Consider the following 15,841-nt stretch of genomic DNA (forward strand, 5'->3'; position numbering starts at 1 on the left):
GAGAAAATAATTTTATCATTAACTTCAATCTGTCTATAGGAAGAGAAAAGACACAGGCTCTAATGTTTAGAAAGGCTGATTGTCTGAGAAGGGAGTAAATCTGATTTTGTAATGAGTAAGTGAAATCCCCAGATCCACAGGCTATGAAAACACTGGAGAGTTTAGGTTAGTCATTTCTATATTCTCCAGAGATTTGGTCTGTATCAGACAGTCACTGGGATAAGGGCAAATATATACCTTCTGAACTCTTCTGTGGGTAAAACTAAAGATAGGTATTTAGTAAAAAAGTGCTGTAAAAACACAGGTCAAATGTCAAGGAAGTGAATTGATAATGATTGTTATCTACCCTCAACTTTAGGAGCTGTTTGATGGCATTGTCACTAGGAATATGGAGAGAGGCATTTGTCTTGTGCCTAAGATTACTAAGCATTCTGTATAAGAAGAATAGCGTGTATGGTCAACATCTTGATGGTCTTTGCCTTTGAGAACTCATGGGGTTTATCATATTTAACACTGGACTCCGTTGTTCTTTCCTTGAAACCAGAGAAAACCTTGAACAGCAGCCACTACTTAGCTTATTTAGTTTGTTTACTGGGGGGAGGGGGTAAATGATCTGTTATTTCTGGCTGATACCCAAGGGAACCTCTATGTTTTTAAAAGGTTTAACTTTGTACTCCTGTCAATCTCCATATTTCATTTTCTGTACAAAGTTTAGGGGATTTAAGAAGAGCAAGAGAGTCAGAACTATAAGAAATAGAAGGAATAGGATAAGACAAACACCCTTCTATGCTGAATAAAAGGATGAAAATTCATATCTCTGCTCACTATAGTCATTTTGTTAACTGAAGCATAATGCTAACAACTATCAGTATTGTGGCCCTCCTGTACATCAACCAAACACTTAAGGTGATAATCATTTATTGGTATTTGACAGCAGCCTGGACACCAGTTGGTAAAATGTTATGAAGGCATCATGAGAAAAATCCAGAAAAAAAGAAAGGATGTAAACTGTAAAATAATTTAAAATATTACCAGAAGGCTAAAATATGAGAAAATAATATATTCTTTGAATTGGTTAAAATCTTGGCCTGGTGAAGTGACAGACAAACTAATCAAAACTAGTAGACAACTGCTTAACTCATTGGCAAAGCAAAAGTTTACAGGTCAGTGTCCATTTCTTATTTACAGCTGGACTCTTTGTGATGATCTTGACCATGAGACTGCAGCTGCATATGCTTAGGACTATTACGCTGCTGAAAAGGCCTACCAGGAGGACAAATGTCTGCTTCTAGCTTGTTCTCTACATAGAACTTCTGCAGCAATGATCCTTGTGATGATCATCACTGTTACACACTAGTTATAATTTATATCAGAACATCAACAGCAAAGAAGTTAGTTATCAAGTTTTAAGACTCTAATTATGATTACCTCTTCCCTCTCTGCCCATTCGCCATCAACCAAGATTGCTGACATTCTGCCTGCTCTACTGCTCACCCCACCTGCATGTAGATATATGGGTGGCCTACAGACCCATTGTAGCATTATCACTGCTGCTGTAACGCCACCTTCTACTCTGTCAGCTCTTGGGATTTCATCTGTCTTTGCCTTTTTGTGTATGTGTGCTGGCCGTGGCATTAGTGCAGCTGTGGAATATCACTGGTATAGTGTGTGTGTTTGTGAATTAGCCACATGAATGTATTTATAAGTGAGGTGCAAGAGACAAAGATTTCAGTAGCATGTGGATCAGTGACTGGGGTGTGTATTCATAGATGCAAAACCTAATATTAATGTAACTATTCCATTGCCTTTGGTTGTGTGCAATTGGCTATGACTGGTGCTTTCACAGAGGCTTTTTATAAAGTTGGTATCTGCTGAATGCATTCCATATACTCAAAAGTTTAAGTCTTAACTTTTATGTTAGCATTTGTGATTTTATCTTTTATGTATTTTGCATCCCTCTACTCCTGTGACCTTTAAGCCCCTTTCGTCCCCTAACAGATCCATTTGTTCTTTAAAATTATGCCCCCTTGTCTGAAGATGTGCATGTATGTGTGTGTGTGGGGGGGGGGGCACAAGAGTCAAGGGTCATGTCCATCATCTAGGAGGATACAATGGCTTTTCTACTTTAAGCTCTAACTCTATTCCTTGTGGCCTAGTGTGAACCACTGTAGCAGGCCTCAGTGTCAGCTCAGTGACATGTGCCTGCTTCCACACGTTTATTTTTATTTATTTTACATTTGTTGACCAGGATAGTCCGACTGGATGCATGTCCATTTTCAGAGGAGGCCCAGGGAGAAAAGCTCCAAGGGTAAGCAGATACAGCATTACATAATACCAGCATTACATATTACAAACAGACTATTTACAGAGATTACATAAGTAAGCAAGTTAAACAAGTTCCACAGGTTACAGTTAATCCTGAGCACAAGTCAGGATTAAATTAAATTACACAGTGCCCCCACCGCCGCCATACCTCTCAACTGTACAGATTTTTGCAGAATGTCCAGATTTTTGCCTCATATTTTTGGTGTGTTCCTCCTAAAATCTGCAATTTTCTGATAAATAGCTGAGGATTGAAGTCATTAAATAATGACAAACATTTGAGTTAAAGACTCCACATCCTTCAGAAAATTCATGCTAATGCAAAACATATTATTCTATCAACTTTCTAAGTTTGTAAGAGCAATATTTAAAATCTGACCTTATTTGTCACCCCATAATTTTAGGCTTTGTCCAGATTTTTTGCTCAAAGAGGTTGAGAGGTACTGCTGCTAACCAATTAAAGCTCTCTATTCTGCTTTTCAGGCCACAGCATGCACTTTGGTCTTTGTGCTACTCTGTTTCAACACCCATCCTCTGCACTGTATCAGCACTGCAGTGGTCCAAGCTACTTCCCTCCTTCAGGGACTGGTGAGTAGCTGTGAACTGCACATTCCCCCCAGATGTTTTTTTGTACTGATCAGGTCACTAGTTAATCGTTTTTATACCATTTATTCAACTGATGCTAAACGTAAGCATGATGAATCATGTAACGTGGTTCTGGTTTGCAGACTTTTTTTACTGACTGTATAAAGAGTTGTGAAAACAGCTGGTTAAAAACCATGTGCTAATTACATAAACTGGGAGCTCTGCATCACAGGCTACGGGCAAGAGTGTTCATGCCATGAACAGTAGACAACCATAACTAACAAAGCCTCTGGGTCACAGAAGCATCTTTGGAATAGCCCGCTAAAAGTATTAAACTGTTCACCAGGGGAAAGAAGAACCAAGGACATGTGATGAAGTGGTTCAAAGCCTGCTGTCCCATTAAAAGATTCACGGGTATGGGATGACTCTTTCTGAGCCAGCCAACTAAAAAATCCTAATGGTGAGGGTCTCATAGCAATTAATCTACTGGGGAGCAAAGCATGCTGGGTATGTCCTGCACAGCTCCACTGACCAATAATTGGGTATTTTGGTTCCTGGCATATCTCCCAGGATATCAGGAGCTATAACAGACCTGAGACAGATATCTTTTAGGGGCAATTAGAGTGGTAGTAGGAGGCAGCAGTAGTGGGGGTGTGGTTGTAATGAAGGGCAGAAACATATGAGGGTGTGGCTTAAAAATATAAATAAAAAGTAGAAATAAAAAAGTTGCACAGTTAAGAACAATAATGAGTCTATACAGCAGCTTTATATATCAGTGAAAAGTGCATCATGATTTAAAGAGAGCATAAGTGAAACCCTCTTTTATTGACACATGCTCCCAAATGTTACATTATACCATGGATGGAGGTACAAAATGCCGATGGTAGATGAGGGAGTCTTTATGTAAATACAGAGTGCATAAAGCATCCTGCTACAGTATAGTGGGACAGAAATAGACCAAAAAAAGTTTGTTTTTTTTATCAGAAGAACTCATAGCCATTTACCTTATTTACAAGGCCAGAGAGTAAGGAACAAAGATAAAATAACTAAACTAGCAAACAAACAAACTGACAAACAAAAAAATACCCATTTGTTAGCCTGGTAGGCCAAGTGGACACCAAATCCCTTTCCAGGGGTGAGCTGGGAGCAGTGTCTAGTTAAGTGACTTGCTCAAGGCTCACACAATAGGCAGATGAGGGCTGAGGGAATCAAACCCTGATAAGAGAGAACAGAATAATAGCACACTAGTTATGTATATAGATTTTGGTTAACAAAGAAGAAACATACGCATTACCTGAATAACTCATTGCAGTTTCTTACATATATCTCCAAATGTTTACTGAGATACATGCTAAACTTACCACTGTTAGTTTATTTCGGGAGATTTTGCTCATCAAATCACCAGTGTTTAAATCAAATCACTCTTATAGGTGCCTTTACCCCTCATAATATGATTTTTGTTGTATATGACTTAAAAAGAAAGTAAAAACTATCTATAAATATTTTTGTATTACAAACCTGAAGAATTATGCATCCATCTCCACTGATTTCAGCTGTGTAGTTTCCAGGAATATCTGTCAGAGCTGCTCGCTGAAGCAGTAGACGGTTGTCTTTGTTCACCTCAAACTTTTCCACTAAATTCTTCTTAGACTTGATACTCACTGTTACATGACCTTTGTTATTATAAGTCCATCCACTATACTTGGACAGAGCTTGAAGGGCCACAACTGTATCCTGGAATAAAGAGGGAAAATATTCTCATCAGTCATAACAAAATAAGCACAATTCAATGAATTACTAATGGGTCATGTGACTTAATTTCTCTTCCGTTATAAACATCCTCAGAAATGCAGGATGACATTTCTTAATTTAGTAGCTTCCTTCTGAATTACCCTTTACACTGCATCACAGCTAACAAAAAAGAAAAGTAAGCTGTCATACCTTTAGATTAAGTGCAGTAATATGTAGAAGTTACAACCAACAGTGTCTAACACCATTACCAACCACTCTTCACAATGACAAAATCAGAGGAAAAAAATAAGGGCAAGTATCTTTCAAAGGGAAAGCTATGCTGAAACCACATAAAGGACAGAGGCAGCAGAAAGGACAGGAGCTAATTACTGAATAATATACCGGGAACAGAAATACTTAATAAGCGGGTTACCTCAGGAATGTCTCTTAGGCCCATTATTGTTTACCGCAGGAGACATTATTCAAAGCAGAGGTTTAAATTTTCAATCTTATGCTGATGATATGCAGCAACACCTCTGCTTCCCTCAACACCCTATGGCATCCTAAATACATTTGCTCAGATATGGAGTGGATTTACAAACAGTTGATTTGTATTTGTTTTAAGCTCAGCACTGACCAGACAACTGGCCTGACGATTCAAGCTACCATGCATAACTCCTAGGCCCCAGTGTTAGTGCCATATATTATATATAGTGACAATAAGCTGGAGTTTGGGTCTAAGGTACACAATTTTGGCATAGTGTTTTACAAATAGCTTACCTTTAAGGACCAGGTTTCAGCCATTGTCTAATCCTGTTACACCTGAATAGCATCTCGCTGATGAAGCACTTTATTCCATCCACTGATTTACTCTAAGGGTGTGTGCTCGGGTCTTTTCATGTTTGGACTATTCTAGTGCCCTCCTCATAGGGCTACCAGACACTGCTCTTGACCGATTATAATTGGTGAAAAACTTTGCTGCCCATCTGCTAACTGGGGTGCCCAGACAGCATCATCATACCACTCTGGTGCTATAGACATGCCTAGTCAGTCTTGTGCAGCTATAAAACTTCTGTCTTGGGGTTTATTTAGCCCTCAGTGGCCTGGATCCCCTTTACCTTAAGGAACTTCTCAGGTGGTACCATCTAAAGCACACCCTACTTTCTGTTTCACCTGGATTGTTTCAGGCTCCCAGGGTGTGCCTTGGTACCTCTGGGGCTTGCACAATCGTGTATCAGGAGCCCTCTATGTGGAATCTCTTGCCTGCCTGGTTTAGATAAATGTTTAATGTTTTCAAGCACTTGTGCAAAACCTATCTGTATTACTTGACATTAAGGTCCTAGTCTGTTTTATTATTTTTATTCAGTATGTGTTTGCTTCTTTTGTAATTATGTTTAAGCTTAAGCACTTACATAAACTTGAACCTAGAGACACTCTCCTCATGCCAAAATATGTTTTGAGACACAGTCAAAGTGCAACGGTATTAAAAAATCAGCGAGATTAAGGAGGTGATCTCTTATAACACACAGATGCACAGATACATTGATACAGCTTTCCTAAAAAATAATTTAAGAGGTGTGAGAACATGCTAGGAATGCTGAAGAGCTATGACAAGAAAAGTATTCTTATGGTATTTGAGCTACTAGGGAAAAGAGACTTTTCCTATGACCTTTGTATAAGACAATGTCAGCTCTGTCACCGGAGTGAATCCTACACAAATGCACTTTATAAGCACTTACACGAGTGCATGGATCTTGCTCTCCCTAACAGAACCAAGATGCTATCCTCCAAGAAAAGGAAGCCAATCTGGTGGTCCCCTGCCATAAACAAATTCTACAACAGAAGAAAGAAACTGCTGCAAAAAAGAGTAAAATCCCATGATTGGAGGAACTCCCTGGTCAGCCTCAGTAAGAAGCTGAGATCCCTCATAAAATCCTCCAAAGCTAGTTATGAAAACAAAATCAGCACTGTTTCTAAAGACAACCACAAAGCATTCTATAGCTATGTCAAGAATCTCAATGGCAACACTCAGATGTGCCCTGAGCTGCAGCACAATGGCACTAAACATACAGAAGCAACTGATATTGCCAACATCCTGGCAGATAGGTTTCATGCTAACTTTACCCCCTTCTCACCCCCTAAAGGGCCCATCTCTATACCGGAAGAATGCAAAGTTCCTGTAATCACGGCTGCACAGGTAAAAACCATACTCTCCAAAGTCAAAATTACAGCATTCATGGGACCTGACAACATCCCAGGCTGTGTTCTACAAGAACTATAGAATGAATAGGCACCTCACCTAAGTACCATGTTCAATAATAGCCTCACCTCAGGCTTTGTGCCCACTGAATGGTGCACAGCAACGGTTATCCCACTCCACAAAGGGGGATACACTACAGACCCCGGGAACTACCACCCCATTAGCCTGACGAGCCTGGTCTGCTCATGGAACTTATAAACAAAGACATTGGTAATCTCCAAACTCTGGATTCCACCCAGTTCGGGTTTGTAAAAGGCAGATCATGTCTCCTAAACCTGACAGACTTCTTTGAAGCAGTCACCAAAGCCGTAGATGAGGGTAAGGTGGTTCACACCGCCTATCTAGATCTCGTCAAGGCTATTGACACCATCCCCCACTCTGAAAATATAGATAAACTCACTAAACTAGGTATAAATCCCTATGTCACAAGATGGGTTGCCAACTGGCTCACTGACAGAACCCACACTATGAAAGTAGCAGACTCCAAATCCGACTTCAGACCAGTGACAAGTGCAGTACCACAGGGTTCAGTTCTGGGTCCTCTCCTGTTTGGTATCTACTTCTCTGAAGCACAGGCTAACACAGAAGGTCTTTGGCTAATGAACTTCACAGATGACTGCAAAGTAGGAGCCATAATCGAAACTCCTAACGATGTGGACATCCTACAAAGGGGCCTCACTGAGACAGATGTCTGGTGTCAAAGCCATGGCTTCAAGCTCAATGCCAAAAAGTGCATTGTCATCCCTTTTGGTAAAAACTCTGTACCCATGAACTCCCACATAGGCAATAGTCTACTTAACACCAAAAGTGTGATAACAGACCTTGGGACACAGGTGGACAGTAGTCTCTCCTTTGATAATCACATCGCCACAGTAGTCAGGAAATCCTTCTACATGGCACATCTCATCACAAAAGGTTTCTCATCCAGGAAAAAAGAGGTCATTGCTCCTGTCTATGTGTCACTCATTAGACCCATTATAGAGTACAATGCCCCTTTTGGTATGCACCTCACAAGACATCTACAACAACTGGAATGGCTGCAGAAATACCTCACAAAGAGGATTACTGGCCTCAAACAGATGCCCTATGCAGACCATCTCAAAAAACTCCAGCTTTACTCCGTCGCATATCACCTACTCAGAGGCAATCTCAGTCTTACATGCAAACCTATGTCAAACCCAGAGCTGTTGGACATCCTCCACTTAAAAAAATCCCAATCCCTCCGATCTACATGCTCTAGGGACCTAAGCCTTGTCACCACAATAAACAGAAAGTGCTGGAGGGATAGATTCCTGTCCCAGAGACTTCCCATACTCTGGAACAAACTACCTATCTATATCAAACAAAGCTCCTCATTAGCACTCTTCAAGAAAAATCTTGATGACTGGATGGGAGATAGGAAATTCACCCCAGGGATCACTTCTGTGGCTCTGCTCAACAGGGGCACAGGAAAATAATTTTCTTGGGTGGCGAAACCCAGGGTACCTTTTTGGCTAGGCCTATATAGGTCCTAGGGCCAATAGCCTAGTACCTACCTATGAACCTATAAACCACTCAAATGGTTGTTCCGCTACCTCAAATGATACCATAGCATTCATAACTCATCAGATCAGTTATAGTCAAGTTTATTAGTTTGGTTAGTGGAACCTATATCAACCAGAAAAATGTAGTCAGAGGCACAAACACCCTCACCACAAACATTAAGCAGATCCCTCAGAACTAAATTCCCCTATTTTTGTGAGAAGACAGTGTAATCTTACTAAAAAAGTAAAAGCATTATTTTGACATATACATTATATGCATAGTGGTGGCAGTCCACTCCAACTTAAATACTTGTAAGAACACTAAATCAGACTAATGTGCTCATTGCAGTATCACAGCTGTATCTGATCACTGGAAATAAGCAGTAAACAAATGATATTAATTACTATTGTTAAGAATAAAGGTCATGAATCTCCACAGCACAAAAAAGATATCCAATGAATATTGTCAAAATGTAGACAACCAAGGGAACTTACCCATGGTAGGAGGAAAGATAGAGCACTTCAGGACTGGAGCCAAACATCAATGATTAAGGAAGAAAGGCAGGTTCACGCTAAAGCAGAAAATACAGCATTGAACTCTGGATGACTGAGGAGGCCACTGAAGACCCACCTCTGGATAGAATGTAAGTGTCATGATGGTTGTTATGCAACTTCTGAGAGGTATTTAACAAATAGTCTCTGTACATATGTCTGTATCACCACTTGCTCAAGGATTCTGTCAGATTCAATCCTAGAATCATAGTAACTATTCTGAGAAAAGATAAGTCACACTTGTACTATGTAGATTTATGGGTCAAATCATTCAATAGAAGCAGTCACAGGAATCTTGGCTGACATCCTGGCAATGCAACATACCTACATGCCAAGTCTGGGGCCTTATTCCAAAAGACTCGCTCTCAGTGCAAGTGGCCACTTACACTGAGAGTAGGCTGAAAGCAGGTGTTTTAGAATCTGGCCCATGGTGTAAGCCTGTTGATAGATAAGCTTTCCATTGAAACAAGCCACTCACACTGACAGAAAGGTATTTAAAAACAGGGCAGACTTACACTGAGAGCAACTCTTTTGAAATTTGGCCCTGAAAGTTAACACAGAATGGCCTGATTCTTTTTGTCCAGTGTTTGATTCCCTCAGTCTTCACTTGCTTACTATGTTATTTTCAGCAAATCAGTTAAGTAAACAGTACTCTGGGGCAGTTGGGAAAACTGGGATAAACACATCAGTGGTCTCCTAGACAACTTGTCTACTAACTATGCATAAACTTATGTGAGATAACCACTGTTTACTTAAGAAAATAGGTGTATATCAAGCTGCTAAACTCCTCAATGTTTAGGACCAGTGGAATTCTTCAGACTATTGCTTGTTCTCATTAGACTATGAGAACTTTTTTGATATGGTGACTGGAATTCCATGATCAGAGTGTTGGATGAAGGAGTAGCTCAACATACTAGTTGGTGTGGGTCTCCCGCATGTACACCACAGCTGTCGAGATATTCAGTGGACTGGATACATGTAGCATATTGCTATGCTCTAGCATGAGTTAAGGTTGCTTGTCATGCTTAATTAATGTAGGTCAGGTACATACATGACATTCAAGAGACAGTGGTATTCAAGCACCATCAGATACCATTATCATATGCAGATGATAGCCTATTATTTATTTATTGACTAGGTAAATTTAAATATGCTGAGATATCACAGAACAGTTTTAGCTGTGATCTGGGTCAGAAACACTTACAAATCACATAAGATAGAAAAATCACATAAGACAGAAAAATTATATAAATGTTCAATACAAATAATAAAATAACACAGGTTGTGTTTCTAGGCAAATGGTAAGTACAAACAGGAAAGTGGCACAGAATGTATATCTAGAAAAAGGACAGGTTGTGCAATTATGCACATAGAACAGATAATGCATTTACTATAGAATGCAGGGGCGGCTCGTGCTATAGTACTGCAGGACTGCAGCCCTCCCACCTAAAAAAACAAATGAAAAATAAAGCTGAGAAACACAAAAACAAACAACGAAAATTCCCGGAAGTCTGTGCATGCGTGCACACTCTAAAATACATGGGAACACACTCAGACTGATTTCTCAGCAGTCTAGATAGGGGGAAAGGCATCTTGGCCCCAAGATGCCCAGCAGTCTGTGCGGTGGTGATGTCACGGAATGGAGGCACTCTGGACTGCAGCAGCAGTCTGGACCAATCACAAGGAATAGGGATGCTCGGCTGTTCGGGATGGACCAATCGCGGCAAAGGGACTGTTTGGATATTGGCAGCAAGGAAGGTGGGTGAAGCAGTTATCTAGGCTTTTGGCAAGGAAGGTGGGTGAAGCAGTTATCTAGGCTATTGGCAGCAAGGTAAACAATGTGTGTACTAATCGCAAGGGAATAGGCTTGTCGGCAAGGTGTGCGTGAAATGCCCCAGTTACTATATACTGGTGGCTAGAGCAAACTCATGGTGGTGTGGGAGGGAATACCTCAGGCTTGAACCCTGTATCTTGTCTGTAGGTGTTAAGGGCCTGAATTCCCTACCCACCACCATTTGTAAAAAATTTGCAGATTTTTGCCTCATATTTGATTTGTTCTGTTCCTCATAATATCTGTGGTTTCTAAATGTTCAAGTGCTTAGTTATTTGATGGTCCAGTGGTAGCATTGTTGTCTCACAGCTATAAGTTCTCAGATTTGATTCTTGGCTGGGTTGCCTTCTAGGTGGGGTCTGTATCTTCTCCCTGTGTTTGTGTGGGTTTGCTTTTGTGTCCTCCCATGTTACAAAGACATGTATCTGTACTCTGCATTATTTCTTCCTGGGCCTCTGCTGAAAATTTTTTTTTTTGTTCCAATTCAGACTGTCCTGGTTAACAAATGTTAAATAAAATTGACAGGCATTTGAATTTCAGACTTCTGGTTTCTGAATGTCTAATTTCTTAAATATGTGATGGTGCAGTGGTAGCATTGTTGCCTTACAGCTATAGGCTTTCTGGTTTGATTCTTGGTTGGGGTGCCTTCTGTGTGGAGTCTGCATCTTCTCCCTGTGTTTGTGTGGGTTTGCTCTGGTGTTCTGCCATTTTACAAAGACATGTGTCTGCAGTATTTCTCCCTGATCCTATGCTGAAAATTGTTTTTGTTCCGTCAGAAGTAAAACTGACAGGCAATTCTCCCTGGGCCTCTGCTGAAAATTGTTTTTGTTCCGTCAGAAGTAAAATTGACAGGCATTTGAATTTCAGACTTCATATTCTTCAGAAAATACATAGTAACACAAAACCTTTTATTCTAGCAATTTTCTAAGTTTATAAGATGAAAATTTGAAATTTGTCCCTATTTTTGGGACTGTATTCCCCCATTATTGGCTTTGTCCAGGTTTTTTGTGCTAAGGTTGACAGCTATGGCAAGAACTGAATATGTTTGAGGGCTGTATTCCCTCATTACTGGGTTTGTACAGGTGTTTTGTGCTAAGAGGTTGACAGCTATGGTGAGAACTGAATTCACTAAATGATAGCCATTTAAGTTTCAGTCTTCCTCTCTTTGACAAAGCAGCTGATTTGGCGTAGTGGTATGTTGCTCTTACTGTTTTGCACAGGGACCTTGGCAGTAAAATGTATGGTGGTAACACAGCATTTTATTCTACCAACTTTCCAAGATTATACAAGCAATGTTTAATGTGTCCCTGGTTTTTGGGCTTTTGATCCCCCCCTCCAATAAATTTTGGCCTTTTCCAGATTTCTTGTGTTGCAAAGTTGAGATGCAGTTGAGTATTGAGTAGATTTTACAAGGAACTGAGAGCTGTAGGGGAAGAGAAGATGTGTGCTTCTTATGCCGAGTCTGTTTGCATTGCTAATCGCACAACAGGTTGTGTACTTGCTTTTGATGCAGAAGGCTGTGGGTTCTACTCCCACAAGGGGTGGATGCTGTTGTACTGAGAATGTCCTCTTTGTCGAAGATACTAACTATGAGCCTGTTATCAGTTTGCCATCCATTTCCTACTGCAATATTACTAGCTTATCATTTTTAATGTAATATAGGCAATTTATTCCTTAGGGGCAACAGACACTATTTTTCGATGAAACCATGAAATATAAAGGTGTCTGCTAGCAGCAACCTCTTCATTAGTTACATATTTCTTTAATGTGGAATTATTTAGATGACTTTTACTTCAGAGATTGTGCATATTTACTGATAATGGTGGACTGTAGAAGTTTGAGTAGACTTTTATGATGGAAATGTTCTGAACTGGGCAGTTTTGTCATTATTAGTGCATACATTTTGTTTCATTGTTTACTGGAAAATGTTCTGAATTGGGCAGTTTTGTCATTATTTGTGCATGCGTTTTGTTTAATTGTTTACTGGAAAAATGTTCAAATCAACAAATTTAAAACGCCGTCTAACAACTGTACTGTATTGTACAAGGAATATAATTTAGTACAATCAGGAAGGTGTATCAAAGAGCACATGTATGTTTCATGTGCAAGGGGCCTATGATTTGAAAACAGCCCAAAGTTAATCTTTATCTGCCACTGGCAAAATGTATTTTCTTTGAATGTGGGTTTTAATGCTGTTTCAATGAATGTGAGTTTCAAGGGCAGAGAAGTTTTAATGCTAAGTCTGTTTTTATTGTGAGACTGCATTGCTTTGTTTAGCAGATGTCTTAGTGTTTGTGCTGTAAAATGCAAAATAAAACTTTCAAATGAAGTCCAAATCATCATAGAAGTAAAGTAGTATGCACATTAGTGTTTATGGTAAATGGAGTGAAATAGCCAAGTAATGGATTATTGGAATGGCTGCAGGGGGGAGGGCTCCATTCGACCATGATTTTGTGAGGGGAAAGGGCGGCAAACTCAAAGACAGCAACAGCTGAACTATACCTCCCAACTGTCCAGATTTTCACAGAATGAATAGATTTTTGCTTCTTATTTTTGGTTTGTTCCTCATAACATTTGTGGTTTTCTGGCAAATCATTTAGGAATTAAGTCACTAAATAATGACACATTGAGTTTCAGACTTCATAACCTTCAGAAAAATGCATGCTAAAGTAAGACCTGTTATTCTATCAACTGTCTCAGATTATACAAGAGTAATTTTTAGTACTGTTTATATGTTCCCCCAATATATTTGGCCTTGTCCAGATTTATTGCATTAACAGGCTGAGAGGTACATGCAAATAAATTGCCTTATAGAATTAGGCATAGCCAAACCTCTCAACTGTCCCTGATTTTGGCTCAAAATGTTGCTCTTCCCCTAATAATCCCTCCGCAAAATAGCAATTTTGGAAGAAAACATGGAGGGTTGACAATTAAGAAATAACTGTAATAATCAGAGTTAAAGATTACTTTTATTTCAGAAATGCATGTAGATTCTTTTATTTTGTCAGCTGCTCAAGTTAGCAGTACTAATATTAAAAAAGTGTCCCTTCTTTGACAGGTTCCCAGCTGTATTGTGTGGCTATTTTATATTTTTGCATCACATTGTTGGTCCATTTTTCATAAAATTGTGTTTTTTTTGGCAAATTAGTGGCAGATCATTAAAGACCGAAGTTAGAAAATAATGACAGACATTTGAGTTTCAGATTTCATACCCTTCAGAAAATTCATACTAATGCAAGACCTACTGTTCTATTATCTTTCTAAGTTTATAAGAGCAATATTTAAAAAATGTCCTTATTTTTGGGCCTTTGTCCCACTTCTATGTATGGCTTTGTCCAGATTTCTTGCTCTGAGGTTGAGGGGTATGACAAATGTGTCAGGGCAATCACAGTCAGCCAGAGACATTTCAAATTATGACATACTTGTTGCACCCCACTCCCCCATTTAGTGACTCTGGATGTGTCCAAGCAAGGCAAGGAGCAGTTATGCAGTGTAAATGTGCAGAGTATCCCCCCCATGCAAGGTAGACACAAGTACTACAGTGGCTTTTCATCTGTCCTTGATTTTGCAGAATGGTTGGGTTTCTGTCATATTTTTGTACTCTTGATTTATGCTTATTACTCAAAGTGCCTGTTGCTCTGTGTTTAAGTAGCAATGCTTTAATGACCATCAGGTAAGCTTGTCTGAGTTCGTAAGATGCAAGTAAGCTTTAATAAGCATACTGTTAAAGAATTGCCAACATTGAAAGCCTTTCTGTTGTTGCCATGCAGAGAATACTTAACTAGATAATGTATAAGCCTTGGGTATTGAAATGCATATGACAGTATTTGTGATGAAGGACAGGATTACATTATTTTAAGAAGCTCATTACACTTGTTGGAGACTTCCACTCATCTCTGAGGGCTTTACCCGTAAACTAAACAGAATGCCAATCATGTGTGGTCCATAACCTGTACAGTAATCCTTTAAGCAATGTATCTTGAGCTTGTTTCTTGTTTGCTTTTCATTTTTTACTTGTTTTCCCCATAAAACAAGTAGATAGTTGTCAGGCAGCAGGTCTTTTTTGGATAAGAAACATTTTTACAAGTGGGGGCATCACAGAGATTGCTACTTTCAGCATGCTACTTGGTACATTAATAAAACTGAATATAAATTATAATTAGAACTGCAGTGCAAGGAGAAGTGGTTTGAGTTGACTGATGCTTGTTTTTCTTATACTTGATTTTGAATGGCATTCCAGTAATGTATTTAAAAAGTAATTTATTTTTTCATGCCTCACAAACTTTTTGTTTCCATCTAGATATTAAGTAAGCTGTCATGCAGCCAATGCATTGAAATATTTGTATTCTTTTACACTTTTTTTGTCTTGATTGGACTCTCATAATGACGGTTTGTTACCCAGGGCAGAGTATTTAATTAAAGTTAGTTTTTGTGGTTTTGAGCATAGCTCCTCCCCTTTCTAGTTGGCTGCACCCCTTTCCATTGATCTCACCCATTCAGCGGTCTCCTGCAGCCCTCCTTTGATTTGAAGTCACCAGCTGCCACTGATAGAATGTAAAATGAAAGGTTTGTAGAACAGAGGCACCGGAAGCTGTTGAAGATGGGGGGGGGGGGGTGAGAGGGGCACTTAGTGATCTAAAAAGGACAATTTTTTAAAACTATTTATTACCACAACATAGGTTCACTTGGAGGACATTTTAAGATTAGCCAATTTCCCTTTTGGTGCTTGAATTAACATTTCCTGGTTGGTCTTACATATCCTATGGCTGTTAATTGTATATTAGCCCTACTGAGAATAAATGTGATCATACTATAGATAATATGAGGAAACCCATGTAAGCTATGCAGCATTTAGGAACTCCTTCTATCCATTAGTGGCATAGTGGTTGATACTAGGCTATCTGCCCTAGGGTATTTATAAGCCTAGCCAGAGTGTGTTTGTCTTACGCCACCCTTTTAGATTAGTTGACTGTGCCTCTGTATAGTAGGTCACAGAAGATAGCCCTTTTAAGTTTAGTTTACTGTGCCTCTGTCTAG

General features: G+C 39.5%; 1 protein-coding gene across 1 annotated transcript in view; it reads right to left on the bottom strand.

Moving 5' to 3' along the window:
* LOC122808165 (alpha-2-macroglobulin-P-like) overlaps positions 1–15,841 on the bottom strand; it is a 686,630-nt gene that overhangs the window by 92,614 nt on the left and 578,175 nt on the right. Inside the window, exon 14 of the mRNA XM_044079138.1 lies at positions 4,426–4,641. Within this exon, the coding sequence (XP_043935073.1) occupies positions 4,426–4,641 (216 nt within the window). The remainder of the gene's footprint in view (positions 1–4,425; positions 4,642–15,841) is intronic.

The sequence above is a fragment of the Protopterus annectens genome, chromosome 8.part0 (assembly GCF_019279795.1).
Source record: "Protopterus annectens isolate FY-2018-M chromosome 8.part0, PAN1.0, whole genome shotgun sequence".
In the NCBI taxonomy this organism is placed as follows: domain Eukaryota; kingdom Metazoa; phylum Chordata; order Ceratodontiformes; family Protopteridae; genus Protopterus; species Protopterus annectens.